This window comes from Sarcophilus harrisii, chromosome 2 (genome assembly GCF_902635505.1).
Source record: "Sarcophilus harrisii chromosome 2, mSarHar1.11, whole genome shotgun sequence".
NCBI classification, from domain to species: Eukaryota; Metazoa; Chordata; class Mammalia; order Dasyuromorphia; family Dasyuridae; genus Sarcophilus; species Sarcophilus harrisii.
Window position 1 is genome coordinate 523376584 of NC_045427.1, and position 15372 is coordinate 523391955.

The 15372-nt window shown below is 39.2% G+C and overlaps 1 protein-coding gene across 4 annotated transcripts in view; it reads right to left on the reverse strand.

The window, feature by feature from the left end:
- Window positions 1-420: 420 nt before the first annotated feature.
- The window catches only part of TLN2 (talin 2), a 528144-nt gene continuing 513192 nt past the window's right edge, over window positions 421-15372 (reverse strand). For all 4 annotated transcript variants that reach the window (XM_003755615.4, XM_023497706.2, XM_031955439.1 and 1 more), the window contains 5 exons: window positions 11493-11618; window positions 9001-9063; window positions 8726-8908; window positions 7284-7409; window positions 421-6346 (listed from right to left, as the gene is read on the reverse strand). In XM_003755615.4, coding sequence (XP_003755663.1) covers window positions 6218-6346; window positions 7284-7409; window positions 8726-8908; window positions 9001-9063; window positions 11493-11618 — 627 coding nt within the window. In that variant the 3' untranslated portion in view covers window positions 421-6217. The remainder of the gene's footprint in view (window positions 6347-7283; window positions 7410-8725; window positions 8909-9000; window positions 9064-11492; window positions 11619-15372) is intronic.

The window sequence follows — 15372 nt, forward strand, 5'->3', positions numbered from 1 at the left end:
AGAACTTTTCAGCCAGATTAACAAGCAAAACTGAGGTTAACTAATGAGAGCAGGTACACAGTGGCTATATAAGCATGAGCAAGTCACTTAAATACTCAGTACCCAAGGCATTCTCTAAGGCTATAAATTGCAAATCCATTGTCGATGGAGAGACTTTCCTAATGGTGAATTCATGGATAGAAAAGCAAAAATTAATACCTCCTCTTCCCATTATGAATCTTTAATTTCCTGCTTTAAAAGGAAAATTTATCTTCTCTGAGCATTTATCTCACCTTTGGTTCTTTAATGAGGATCATCCATGTTCTTGTGTTCTTCACTTTCTCCTTAGTCTTGACAGATTTGGATAATTACAGTTGTGTGACAACTCTTAGTACTGAACATGCTCATACGCATTCTTACTCTTTCAGACCCTCACACAAATTCATTTCTTTAAAAGTTTATTTCTGGTGAATACAAAAAAATAATTTCTGTGGCCAGATAAATAGCATACAGACACTATGACATCAGGGATGGACCATTCCCGATTCCTTCTGGATTTGCAGCCTGAAGAAGGCAAGCTGCCAAGCAAAAGCCTGTCTCATACACCCTGGAACAATTGAGTCCGAGGTTCAGCATTGAAAACATGGATGCTTGTAAGAAAGGTAAGGAAGCAGATTCACAGCAAGAAAAGGGTTGAACTTCAATTAGGAAAAAAAAATCCCTTCATAGTGTTTTTTTTTTTTTTTTAAAGAAAAATCAACATAAAGTCCATTTCTAATGACATAACACATTACCATTTATAGAGGGAGAAAGATGGAGCCAGTGAAGGGTAGGAATCTTATGGGATGTCAAGAGCATCTTAGTCCATTAACCCAGAATGCAAAGTCTGTGGGAGGTTTGGCCCAATCCCAGGGAGAAGACATTTAACTTACTTGCAATATTTCTCGAAAGCAGAGAGACTCAGATACCACTGAGAAATGGGGAATTTGAGACTTTTATTAACTATAGAGAAATCTATCTATTGCATATTCATTTTCACCTTCCAGAATTCCAAAACTAGCAGCGGTGTGTTCTTATGCCATTTTTTTTCCAGTTGTAGAGTGGGAAAAATAATTTGCACTAGATAGTAGGAAAACATGATTCCAGAGGAACTTTTAATGAAGTTTGCTGCCCACCTCCGGATGGAGAAGTGATAGTTTTTGGTCTTGGTCAATTGGGGATTGATTTTTGACTTTGCTCACCTTTATAAAGGTTTTGGATTTCTTCACCCCTTGTGGTATTTCTCTTACTCCCATCCCCTACCTTCCTCAATAAATACAATTTATTCAATAAAAAGGTGGGACAGAGGGGAAAAAATGCTTGTTTACTGAAAAAAAAAAAAACTAAAACTAAGTAGTGGGAAAGATAACCCAGGCTGTAATCCGTAATTCAGAAAGCTAAATTCAGTGAAGTTTCCTACTATCTTTTGTTCTGTCTTTACCACAAAGAACACTAGCCCTTATATGGAGCGACCGGGCTCAATGAGTGCTCCAGCTTTTACTCTGAACAAATACACGAATTTAAGCTGTTTATATCTAAGGCTGTAGAGATATTTTATTTGTGTTTCCAGTGTTATCTTCTTCTTTGGGTTCTAGAAGAGCCCTTATTATAAGAGTATAACCTAAATTACATCTTTATTTTAATCTAGAAATTTGGTTTAAAGCATAGACAAAAAGTCATGACTAAAGGTGGAAGATTATCAACCCCATCTTTCAAGTCTATATACTAGCTACATATATCTCCTTTGGGAGAATGAATTTGCACCTTTCCCTTTCTGCTAAGCTTAAAAATGGCCCAGTGCAACAATATGGGACAGGAAACTTAATTAAGAAGAAGGCACAAGGTTCTGGGAGACACCCAAGGAAAAACCATCTCTTTGATTAGGAGAGGGAGGCTGGATAGGACATTTTGAGTTAGTGGATGCGAGGGATTTCTAAAAGCTGGACCTGGGGTCTAGAGTCCAAATTCTAGTGAGGTACCTTAGTCAGTGGTACTAGAAATACCAGCTGGCAACTCTGCAAATGCCTCTAAGACAGATAGACATTCTCATATTCATTCTCTTTCTCTCTCTTACACACACACACACACATACACACACGATAGAAATTTAAAAAAAAATCTAATTGTACATCTTACAGATCATAGTATCACAATAGAACCCAAATTCTAAATTTTTTTTTTCGGATTTTAAATTTTTAGATTTTTGTGTGGTTTTTCTCTTTTGTTGGTGATGGTAAAGAAGATTGTAAATTTGTTTTGTCCATACACTCACTGGGTATATATTAACAGGAGTACACTCTCAGAAAACCAGTACATGCAAATATAAGATGCCATTAAGAGTTCATTACTATAAATCTCATTTCTTCTATGAAATCAGTATGTAAAGAAGCTTAAAAAGATGTGTACTTCTTAGGCTGGACTCTAAGCAGAGCAGAGGCTCAGGACCTATCACAGCTGGTCTAACACTTCCTATCATTCTGTTAAAGAACAAATTTCAAAAAGCTATACTTAATGAATTTCCAGTTTTCCTCTTATTTTATGCACTGATACCTGGTATTGATTAGGAGATGAATCAATAATTAAAGTCTATGACTGAATATAAAACATTTAGCACCTGTGACTTTTGGACCTTTTAGCCCTTTGCCCAAATACCTTTTTGTAAAAAAAATCAGATTATCTTGGGTATCTTACTGACCATTTTCATCTCTGGGCCTAGTTTAGTTTTGGAACAATGGAGATCATTTTACAGAGAGAAACACTAAGTTGCTTCCTGTTATTCATTTCAAAGTGACTTTTTTTTCTTTTCTTCTGAGGCAATTGGGATTAAGTGACTTGCCCACGGTCACACAGCTAGGAAGTGTCTTCAAGAGTAGATTTGAATTCAGGTCCTCTTGACTTCAGGGCTGGTGCTCTATCTACTGCATCACCTAGCTGCCCCCAAAGTGACTTCTTAAATACTCAACAACAACTCTTCAGTTAGCAGGCCTTTGGACTATGGGGATCAAAATAAAACTCTAGGTCCTAACATAAGAAAAAAAGGCCAGACCAGCACATCTCACATTTAATAGGCAATGTAACCTTGTGTATATCTCTATGGGTGACCCTTATCTAAACCAGAGATTTAGAGAGCCTTGATTATCACACCTCCTTGATGACAGAACCGTCAAGATCGGATTTGGAATCAAGAGACTTGGACTCAAGTCCTCACTATTATTTACCAGCTATCTGACTTTTATCAAATCACGTCATCTCTCCCTCTTTTGACCTTAATTTTCTCCTAGTAAAATAAGGAGTGGGAAGTTGGATTAGATCAGGGTTTTTAAGCTTGGTTGTGAACTTTTATAATTATATTTCAATTTCTTATGTAATTCTATATATTTTATTTTCTGTATTTAATAAACAATCTGAGAAGGGGTCTAGAAGTTTCAAAGTGACAAAGGGGTTCCGAACTCAAAGATGATTAAGGACCCCTTCTGTGTATAGCTATAATCCTATGAAAAGAAAGTGATTTCTTGGAACAAAGACTCATATTTGGGGATACTGTCTTTCAGAAAACTCTGAATTTTAGGGAGAGGAAGGTGCTCTCTTAAAAATATAAGAGGTAAGATCTAGAGGGAACAACTGCTAATAATGTCTAAATCTACCACCAAGCCATATACTATTTTATGGATAAAACAGCTTACATCTAATTGCCCAAAATGAAGTTATTCACATAAGGTGTTTTGTGTGTGTGTCCTACACACATGCTAAGTGAGGAAAGCAGCAGCTAAGGCTACACTGCATGGGATAATCTATTCTGAAAAAAAAAAAAAAAAAAAGCATCCAGAAGGGTAACAGCAGCAGCAAACCCTGACAAAGGGGACATTTAGACTCTACAAAAATAAACTTAGTCTTTCTTTCCTGTTCCTCATAGCTGCAAAGAATTTGGCTTTTATTTATTCACTTCTGCCAGTTTTCTAAAGCAAATACATTAGGAAAGATCTATTGATATTTCAGACTCCTCTCACTAAGCTGTGTGACATGGAGGAACAATCTTCACCATCATCATCACATGTGGGAGGCAGGAGTGTAGCAAGGGGGGCTTCCCCTGAGAGGAGCCCTGAGGAGGCTCAGAGATGGGGCAAGCTCCACACAGACCAGCTGCCACACTCCGTGAGCTCTTTATCTTTTCCTGAGATGCCACAGTTCTATCTATTCATTGATTCTGGGGAATGGATTAAGCCCACTGCCTTCTTAACCCAATTCCCCATACACATTTTAAAATTAAAACAAAACCAAAAACAAACCTAGATACTATCATCTTTAAGTTTCTACTAGTCTCTAAAAAAACTTCCCTGATATGTATAGTGCATGCAAGTCTCTTAAATAGGGGAAGTCTTCACTAGCTAAATGGTACTTGAATACTATGAAATTGCTCTGAAGTCCAATTAACAAGATTTCAGGAGCAAGGATGGCAAGACTGATGGGCCAGGACTGGGGTCTGCCCTATGGTTGATTCATCTGGAAATATATTGCAATGTAACAGTGAAGCCTTTTGAAGGCTGGAAAGCCCATATTTTCCCATTCTAAGTGAACTTTCCACTCCACACTATGCAGAGCCAATGACAGCAAGGAAGGAGAGGGAAATAAAGCTCTCCAGGAAAGAGGCAGAGGGTGAGAGCTTTGTCTGACTAGCAGCTTTTGGAAACCATATCCCTCCATTAACTTTACAAAAGACTCTGCTTAGGATGACTGGCTCATCTTACATGTACCTTCTTTAACAGAAGCATCAGAATACTCTTGGGAATTCAGGGAATAGGTGAAGTACCTTATGAAGCACTATATTAAAAAAAAATTCCAAAAAGGACTAGGTAAGGGGGAAGTACTAGAGGACATTAAAAAAACAAGGTGAAAGTTATAGAAAGTTCCAATATGATAACTTATTTTATACTGATGCTCAATCAAGGAGATGGAGTTTGGGAGTTATTTCTCACCTCGACTCGCCTAAACAACTGAATTTCTAAATCTGGAAAATGACTTTTGAGAAAGTAGTAGTTTGATTCAGGGAAAGACTGGAGATGGGAGAAGAGGAAGGAGGCAGTGCGCAATTCATCCATTCACTCTCTCTCTCTTTTGCCAAGCAAGAGATCTGAGAAGTCCTTCACAATGCTATTAAATTTTGGCTATTATTTATCTCTTTCCCTGGTAACTTAGTCATTTCCCCAAGGCTTAGATGCAGGGGCTTTAGTACACCAAGGACACAAACTGTCCAAAAAAACTAAATTCCTCTCTTCATCAGTTATTCATCCATTCTGGATGAATGCCCCAAAATAACCTGCCAAAAGATGGCTTTCTTATAGCTAGACAGGAGAATGGATGGCTGTATTTATGTGAGCCTAAGCAGCTTCAGAAAAGTAATTAAGTATGCAGGTTTGATTACAATCCCTTACTTCCCAAGGTCTGACAGGCCTCTTTTTCCTTAGCCCACTAGAGAGGAAGAACAAAAAAACAAAAACAAAAAACATTATTTCACTTCCTGGGCCACAGAATATACAATTGGTACATATCATACAAGAAGATGACAGATAAGGGGCAAGAACAGACCCACAGACTAGTGCAATCGGGAGCAATGATTCTTCTAAAATTCGAGGTGAGTTAATTACCAAAACACAAAATGGGGGAGACACCCATCACTCTCCTGGAGTCCACACTGGTTTGCGTTTGTGGCTTAACTGTGTCCAAAACACTTCTGCCATCTTTTCTGGAGAAGGAGAAGAATCATTTACTCCATAGTGGTAGATACCTGTGACACGAATGCCTTTTCCTCAAACAGTTTTTTCTTTCTTCCTATTAAGATTCCCCCCAAGATCCCAATAACAGGCCAAGAGGAAAGGTTGACAAAATCCAAGTGTCTGAGAATGACATAATACTGATTTTTTTTTTTGAGGTGGGGAGGAGAGGGGGTAACAGTTCATAAAATGTGTATCCTCTCCTGAGAAACAGTGAATGAGGAAGGGGAAAAGAAGGAAGAATGGTGGATGGGGACACTGTACCACAATCATGCAGCTTTTGCTGTACAGATGAACAAGAACATACACATTGTTGGTGCTTGTTCTAAGCACCTGCAGGCAGTTTCCAGGGAAGCCCATGGCCCATTAGAATGATGTCAGTTCGGTTCTTTCTATAGCGTCCCCTGGGCTCTCAACCTCAGCTTTGGGATTTAGCCTTCATCCTCTCTCAACTCTGTGGGGAGGAATTTGTACTGCTGCTGGCGGATCTGAGCCAGTTTTTTCCTTGCTTCTTCTAGTTCTCGTTCTTTCTTCAGCATTTCTTCTTGGGCAGCGATGATCTAGAAGAAAAGCAATAAGGTTTGATGGGCTCGAAGAAGGTATAGGTGCACCCCTGCTACTTTTTCTTTGCCCATTGTCTTCCTTTCCCCCTCTCTTTCTTGCCAAACAGAGGGCAGAGCAGTCCTTCATAATGCTATTTAATTTTGGCGATAGTTAATCCTTTCCCTGGTAACTTTGTCATTTCCCCAAGGATTAGATGGACATGAACTATCCAAGAAAACTAAATTCCTCTCTTCAGCAGTTATTCAAATACTTTAGAGCTACCCCTGATAAATCTAGTATCCTTTCAAGTCTGAAGAAAGAGAAAGAGGAAGGGAGGGAGGGAGGAAGAAAAAAAAGAAGGAAAGAAGGGAAGAAGGAAGGAAGAAAGGAAGAAAGAGAAGGAGGAAGGGAGGAAGGAAAGAAGGGAGAGAAGAAGGGAGGGAGTGTGATCTGGTCAAGCTGGCTTTCTATTTCTCACTCTGGACACTCTGTTTCCCAGCTCCCTGCTTTTCCTCTGGCTGTTCCTCGTGTCTAGAAGGCACACTCTTCTCCCACAGAATACTTTTCTTCCTTCAAAATTCAGCTCAAGTATCATTTTCTAGAAGGTTTTTCCCTATTAATCTATCCTGCACCCTTCATCCCAAACTACCTTCTATATAACCACTTTGTATTTATTTGTGTTAATTCTCTTTTCACTTATATTTATGCAGCTCTCTCAAAAGCCTTAGTAAATGTTAAATTACCAAAACTTAAGGATACTCTGTATTATGTGTCCATTGTCTTTACCATTTGAATGTAACCTTGTGATAGTAAGGATGGTTTCTTTCTTTGTAGTTGTATCCCTAGAACTTAGAGGGACCTTAAAAATGTTTATTGGTTGACTGACCTTAGTAGACACTGTGGGAGCCAAGGTTAGAGGGTGTACCAAATCTTAGTCCCTGAGTATTCACTCACCTGAGCAATGCCGCCCACAAACTTTGTCTTCACCACCACATCATCATCATCGGCTTTGCCAAAGGCTGCTTTCTGCGCTGCACGGACGAGATTGTCAGATGCTCTTTTCACAGCATTTCCTGCAGCCTAGGGTGAGAATGAAAAATAAATCCTATCGTTAAAGATTAGACAAAACAGAATCTGAGAAATGGTCAAAGATGAAGGATTCAGACTCAGGGGAAATGCCAGAGTGAAGTAAACCGAACAAAGAAAACAATATTGATCATTTCAACACTGTTAGTGAAAATAATTAAACATAATGACTAATTGGTTTCAGAGAAAAGTTGAGAAAAAATTTATGTCCCTCCCTTTACTAAAAAAGATAGAAGGATATGGATGTGGAATATTGCTTATGATGTCAAACAATGTCATTGTATTTCTTTTGCTGACCTACAATCCCACCCACCTCTCTTTTGCCCTGCCCTTTTCTTTTTAAATCTTTGTTTAAAAGGTTAGTCTGCTGAATAGATAGGGAGAAGGATATCTTTGAAAGTGGCTGTGATTTAAAAACAAAAAGAAATTAAAATTTAAAAGATGAAACCAAATTAATCAAACAACTAACCTTAAATAGCAAGCATTTCTTTAGTGACTATAATGTGCCAAACACTGAAGAAATCATCAAAGACATATATCACAGAATCAAAGATGGAAGGAAACTTAGAGGTCATCTAACTCAAAGTCCTTGTTTTAAAAATGAGTATCTAAGGCCAAGAGAAGTCAAGAGACCTTAGTCATATTTACAGAGATAGTAAGGAGCAGAGCTGGGATTTGTTTTTCAAAGCATTTTTTCTAGCATTCTTTCTTTCTTAAAAAAAAAAAAAACAATTAAATATTGTATTTTTGTATTGTCTACATTTTCCTTGGTATCCTTCCCCTCATATTCTCCTCAAAGAAAATGGACTCAACTTTGATGGAAGGCAGAAGGGAGCAGTAGAAAGAATGCTAAACTTCATGGGAGCAAAGAACTAGAAACAAGATAGATGCTGATCAATTGAGGAATGGCTAAAAAAAAGTTGTGGTATCGGAATGGAATGGAATGTTACTGGGCAGAAAAAAACAAATGTAAGAACTACAGAGAAGAAGAACTACATGAACTGATTTTTTAAAATATGTTTTGTTATAAGGGATGGTTCTTTGAGAAGAATATGGGGAAGGATATTTATATATATAAAATACAGCACCAAACCTCTGAGGATGCTGAGATAATTATAGCTTAGCATAGTACCTGGCACAGAATAAGCATTGTACATAAGTGTTAGCTGTTGCTGTTGATAAAGGATGACTATTAGCATCTTTGACTGATTAATTTTTAAGCTTGCCTAGCTGGGTGCTGCCCCACACACGCCCCGACCGCCCAGGAGTGTTCCACCCCCCCGCCCCTGTGCCCTGGCACGAGGCCCTACCTGCAGCCTTCGCATGGCCTCTGAGTCCTGGTCGGCCTTCACCTTGCAGGCCACCAGCAGCTGGGCCGTGGAAGCTGCCACCTGCTTGGCGGAGGAGATCAGCTTCTCCTCGCTGGCGTGGCCCTGCACGGAGGCGTTGGCGGCTTCACACAGGCTGCTGGTCGCCGCCGCCACCATCCTAGCCTGCAAATGGCCAAGAGACAAAGAGTGAGCGAACGCTCTGACTTTCCTGCGAGAGCTCAGAAAGCCGAGAGAGAGCAGAAGCAATGACTCACAGCAGAGATCAGTCCCTGAGACCACTGTCCATCGTCGGCAGCATTTGCGGGGATCGCGCCAACCTAAAGGAGAGATTTAGAGGGATTAAACGAGAAACGTCAATATCCCCCCTCTCCTGCCAGCTACTTTTAGACCCCTGCCTTCTTCTCAATCTGAAACGAGAGCGAGCTAATTTACTATCACCTGCGGCACTGCCACCCAGAAATACGAGGGCAGAAAGCCCATTCTCATTCAGGGCTCTGAACATCCATAAAGGGTTTCCCAGGCAGGTCCTACCACTCGGGCCAGGTGGAGCAGAGGAGAACTTCAGAATGACCTCATCTGAGTCGCCAGACACCAGGTTTTCCAAGAACAGCTCAGGGAACAATAGGGAAGGACGGCCTTTTATACCATTTACTTCCTCTGACAACCCCTCTCTACTTGAAATGTGGGAGCTACAGAGTCCATGTATTCAAGGGATGAGGGAAGCAGAAATCTCCCCCAGTTACTGGGCTCTGGAAGAAGCAGTGTGACTTTCTAGCACATGTCCCAGGAGAAAAGCCATTTATCTTAATTGTTCATAAACTCATATGATTCTTTGTCCTTAAGAAATTCGGGCTGTTTAGTCAGGGAAAGAAAAGCCTGAAGACAGCTTGTTTCTGTAACAAGAGATACAACAACAAGGGGTCCGTAACAAGGTTTGGGGGAAATATTTTCCTTCTAGGCAGGTCCACCGGAGGTTAGTGGCAATGGAAAGAACTGCATCGACTTCGGGTTCATGTTTAGAAATACAGAGGGGCTGGACCTCAGTGAATTGTCAAAGCAAATTTCTCTAGGAGAAATTGCAAATGGGATCATAGGGAGCTTTTTTTTTTTTTTTTTAAAACTTTTAAATTCCAAAACATACGCATAGGCAGTTTTCAACATTCATCCTTGCAAAAATAAAAGCATTCTAATTTTTTCTCTCCATTTCTTCTCCCCACCTCTCCCCCGGATGGCAAACAATCCAATACAGATCATGGGGATCTTTAAAGTAATTTCAGACTTAAACACTAGAGGGCATTGCATGGAATTGCAATTTAGAAAAAAGGGAAGCTGCATTCCATATACACACATTTCTGATGATATTTTCATTTATTTATTTTTTTTAGTTATATTATTCTTCAGTGGCTTTGAAGGGTGGGTAGCATTTGGATAGGTGGAATCATATATCTAAATTACACATTTTTAGACTATAATTTTTTTTAGCAGGATATAATTATTAAGTAATATTATATTTTTTGGACAGGACTTGTGATTTCATTTTTACAGAAAATTCTCAAAGATAACCAGCAATTCCTCTGCAATTGACAGTCTCAGTCGCCTAGAGCCATTCACTCATCTGGAATAGGAGAAACATGTGATACAGAAGGAGTGATGTGTTCAAAGTCAAGAGTCAAGGTCAAGGCCAAACCTAAACTCAAGTTCAGGGGGGCATTGAGAAGGAAATGCCTTTCCCAGGGTGACACAGTCACTGTGTTAAAAGGCAGGGTGTGACTGAGGTCTTCTTGACCCTAAGGCTAGCTCTCTAAATTCTATCCTACCCTAAATTGTTATGCAAGGGACCCTAGCATCATGTTGATGGAAGGAATGCTCCAAGTCATTTAACCTCCCCCCCCCACCATTAGGTAGATGATGACACTGAGTCTTCTCAAATAAAACAAACAGCACCCCCAAAACCCTAACTGCCATGCAGCTGAATTTGAAGAGATGACAGAACTATTAGTCCTTAGGCAACCTAATCAAAGGAGAACTAAAAACTACTATTTGTGCTGAGACAGAAGGGAATGGGTAATTTATAGGTGAATCACATATAAGACAATTGGTATTTAGACAATTTACCAGCTGTGTGACTCTGGGCAAGTCATTTAACCCTCAGTTGCCTCAGTTTCCCCAACTGTAAAATGAACTGGAGAAGGAAATGGCAAACCACTCCAGTATCTTTGCCAAGAAAACGCTACATAAAGTCATGAGAGTCAGACGTGACTGAAAAACAACTGAACTCAGAAGAAAACTACCCATGTAAAGTTTGTCACTTATTCTGTAGGACTTAAATGTTAAAAGAATTAATGATACTGCTTGGAAGTGAGAATAGGAAAAATGGTTTTTTGACTTGCATTGGCCCCCTCGCTCTGGTGCTTATAGAGTCAGCCACTCACAAAGGAAAAAACAAAACATTGTTTATGATTCAAATAGTTCAGTGGTACAATGGGGATATACAGGACCCGTCTTTCTATTCTAAAGTGGAATGCCTCCTTTAACGAGGAGCAGCTGGAAGACCTGGAAGCCAAACACTTAATTATGCTTGTCAGGTTTGCATAAACACAGTTTTCGGCCAACCTGATCAGGGCTGGCAATTCGGTAAGTGAAGCTGAGATGTCTGACTACTTGGGCTCCTACCCTCAGTCACTTGGGCTCTCTCTCCAGGTGCTTCCTCAGCCTTTCACCCCTTGCCCACAAGGGGCTTACTCACCTTCCCCTGGGCCACCAGCTCTCTCTGGGCCGCCGATGCCGACTTGACGAGAGCACTCGTGGCTGCTGCGATGGATTTGGCTGCTTCTAAGATCTGTTCTTCAAAATCCAGAGTCTCGTCTGCTTGCTATAATTAAAAGAGAACACCGTCATATGTAATTCACATGCAAGGGGGGGCTGTTCCATGCTCTCGCTCCCATTACTGGGCTTATCATTGGTAGACTAGCCACCCTTAAGCTCTCTGCCATCTGGATCGTGCACATCTGTACAAAAACAGTAAGTGCTGACCCTGGCAGGTACTGCCAGATCTCAAAGGTGGGCAGACCGCAACATGCAGATTTCTAAAAGCCACATTTCCTTGCATGAATCTGTAACAGAAAGCACAGAATCACCCTGCATAATATCAGAGTGCATGCTTTTCCAATAAGAAACTACATGAGTTCTGGGGTAGAATATGAGGGTCATATTCCTGTGATTCTCCTCTCAGTAGGGCCCAGAATAAGGGAAGGATGGCTAGCTTCCATGTTGTACTGTAAAAAGGAAAACAAAGTATTTGTCTGATTTGTCCAAGGGTGCGCGTCCCCCACACACTGTAAAAACAACTAGTGGCAGGGACACAATCCAGAGTGCTGAAAACCTTCCCAAATGTGCTTCAGAGTGCAAGCTCTCGACTAGCAAGAAGCTGGGCCGAGGGATGTGTCACTTGAAGCACAAGATCAATGTTATCTTCAGTCGTTTAACTTTTGTGCTCTGATGCTAGTCTTAGCTTTACTGTGTCACCCGACAAGGCAGGGGCAAGCTGTATCCTGGGGGCTGAAGGCATGGCGGACACCTGACCAGGGGGAGTCAAGAATCCTTGCCAAATGCCTCATGTGGTCGGTTGGGAGACTTTGGTCAGTCCCTCAAGTCAGACTTGCATGTAAATCAAACCATAATCAAGGATATCAACATTAACATGAATGTTCTGAACCTGGCAAAAAATCCAGCTTTTGTTTTTACAATAAAAGGGGAATTTCAAAGCAAAACAAATCCTTAAAGAGGTAGGGGCACTTCTAAGAATCAGGGGAAGGATTTGGCGTGAGGCTATTTCTTTTGTCCGTCTTTCTTATCCTGGAATTCTGCTAGCTGTGTGTGTCTATAGTATGGAATTCAGATGAAGGGGGATATAACTTGGACTCTCATCCAGTAAGTGGATCAAAATAGGATCAAACTGTTATTTACAAAGGACTTTACAAAAATTATTTTTTATTATATTTATTTATATATATTTATAATTATGATATATATAATATAATATATGGATAATATTATCAAAGTTCTACTGCATAAAGAAGAATCACTGAGGTTAAGGAATTTTTTTTTCTTTCTTTCATCTTTTTTTGGTGCTTTGGAAATTCATCTATGGAGAGAATTGTGTGTTTCAGAACATTCTGATTCTGGGAAGTCTAGGGAATATTGGATCTGGAAAGGATCTTATGTGATCATCTAGACCCATTCACTCATTTGGAATGGGAGAAACATGTGATACAGAAGGAGTGATGTGTTCAAAGTCAGAGGTCAAAATCAAGATCACACCTGGAACTCAGGCTCCTAGTCTATTGCCCTTTCTATATTACTAGCTGGCTTAAGAGAAGAGCAGTAGAGCATTTGCTCAGTTGAGTTCTCATTTTCTTAAGCTATGAATTTTTTAACCGAATGATAAATCCATCCAAGTTAACATTCTTTAGGCATTCTTAAATGTTATTTCTAGTATAAATGGGGCATAATACTAGCTTCTAGTAGAAAATGGAGAAGTGCAATTTTGCCAAGTCTTGGTGAATTCAGCAAATTAAGCAAACACATCTTATTAAATAGAAAACTTTAAGAGACCCTCCAACTTCTTTTGTTGCTCTGGAATTTTATGTCACTAAATAACGCTTGAAATAGATTCTTCTGCCTGGGGAATTAGCAATCTTTTGATACACGAAATTTTGGTTGCCAATAATGTATGTTATCATGCTATTTGACCAGCACTTATTTTATTCCCATCTGTACATATTCTATAGCTCAAAGCTATTTTGGAAAGATAATTTGTAAAAAGCCATTGATATTATTCTCATTCTCCTAAGAAGGGTTTCAAATGGACGGTTTGATAGTCAAATGAAATATATAGGATAGAAGATAATTATACATTACACGTGTATAAAGCCTGTACTATTTCTACTTCTACATCTGTCTGGAAGCCAGTTTTATTAGTTAAATCCAGACCTACTTTGCTGAAAGCACACATCAATGAAAGGGCACTTAGGTCTCTTATATGGTGTATGATACCTTGCTTAAAGATGACATGAGCTCTCCCAAAGCCAGCATGGACTTTGCAGTTCAGTATTTATGAATGTGAAGGCTCTAACAGAGACCTTGATTACCCTCTTAAAGTAATTATTCCTTAACAATGGCTGCCTTCTTATGATAATAGCCAATGGAATCCCCTAGTGGGAAAGGAGAAAAACAATTCAAGTCATGAGCTATTCACACTCAGAAAAGTAGAAATACTTAACTGGTGTATCCTTCAAAATTCTGCCTTAATAAAGGGCCACAAAAAGATGGGGGCTTTTTTTTTTTTTTACATTGATATTCACCATAATTTTAATGTATCTAGAGGAAGCCCTACATTTCTCTTTTCATAAAATTTTAATTTATTTATTTGATCGCTTTTTTAAAAGAACAACTCACCATTCATGAGCAAGACATATAGTGCTAGGAGGCTGGAGGTGAACAGTAAGAACAATTTTCTTGGAAAAAAAAAAAAAATGGAGAGAACACTGTGACTTGAATCAGGAGACCTGAGTTTGAGGCTCAGCTCTACAATTAAAGAACTTTATGACATTGAAAATTTTCAACTTTCAGAATTTCTTCTATTTCTTCTTCTTCTTCTTTTTTTTTTTTTTATTGAGAGAAGTTTGGCCAAATTATTTCTAAGTTCCCTTCCAGATCTAATATCCCACTTAGACTTTTTATTCTAATAATGACTCCTGGCTAAAGTTCTATTCTCAGATGTAGAAGAAAATAAAAACAAAAAACAAACAAAAACAAAACACCAGCAACAAACAAAACCCTGAGCTCTGGTTTCTAAGAAGAATGACTATAAAAAGAAAGCCATGGGGTTTTTGTATGATTTTATTTTAAATGAAAATCTACTGTGACTGATCATACAAAAGTAAGCTAGCTGATCATAGATTGCTTCTCGACTTTTTATACTTACTGGGGTTGCACGCAGGACTTAAAAAAAAAATTAAATGGGATTTAAGTAAACCTATTTAAAGTTGGCACTGTGGTATAGTGGATAATGATAGTTTCAACATCAAGATCTGGGTTCCATTCTCATCTGACACATACTGGCTGTATGATCTTGGACAAGTCATTTAACTTTTCAATATCCTGGGCAACACCTAAGAGTATGAGCTCTGATAAGCATAGGAGCATTACTATACCAACAGTCCCACCCCTTATTTCTATCCCTAATTTAAAAACTATTCATTCACCACAGCCTGTTTAATATGAGCCACGAGAAGTCATGAATATGAGGAAGTCAGAGAAAAATGGGAAGAGTTGTATGAAGTGATGCAAAATAAAGAACTGAGAGAATATGCACAATCATTAAAGTAATGTATATAGCATTAAAAAGCAGTTGGATTCTGATAAAGTGCAATGAAATATCTCTGGCTTACTGAACCGACAAAGAAATTCACATTTGTCCTTTTGTTAAGAGAGCTGGGACTACAGATGTGGGAATAAGCTGTCAGACCAGTCTGTCTTGTAATCAGTTAATTTTGCTTAAAAATTTTTCTTTGTTACAAGGAAGGGCTTGAGGGCAGTGGGGGAGGTAGAGAAATTCAGGGAAA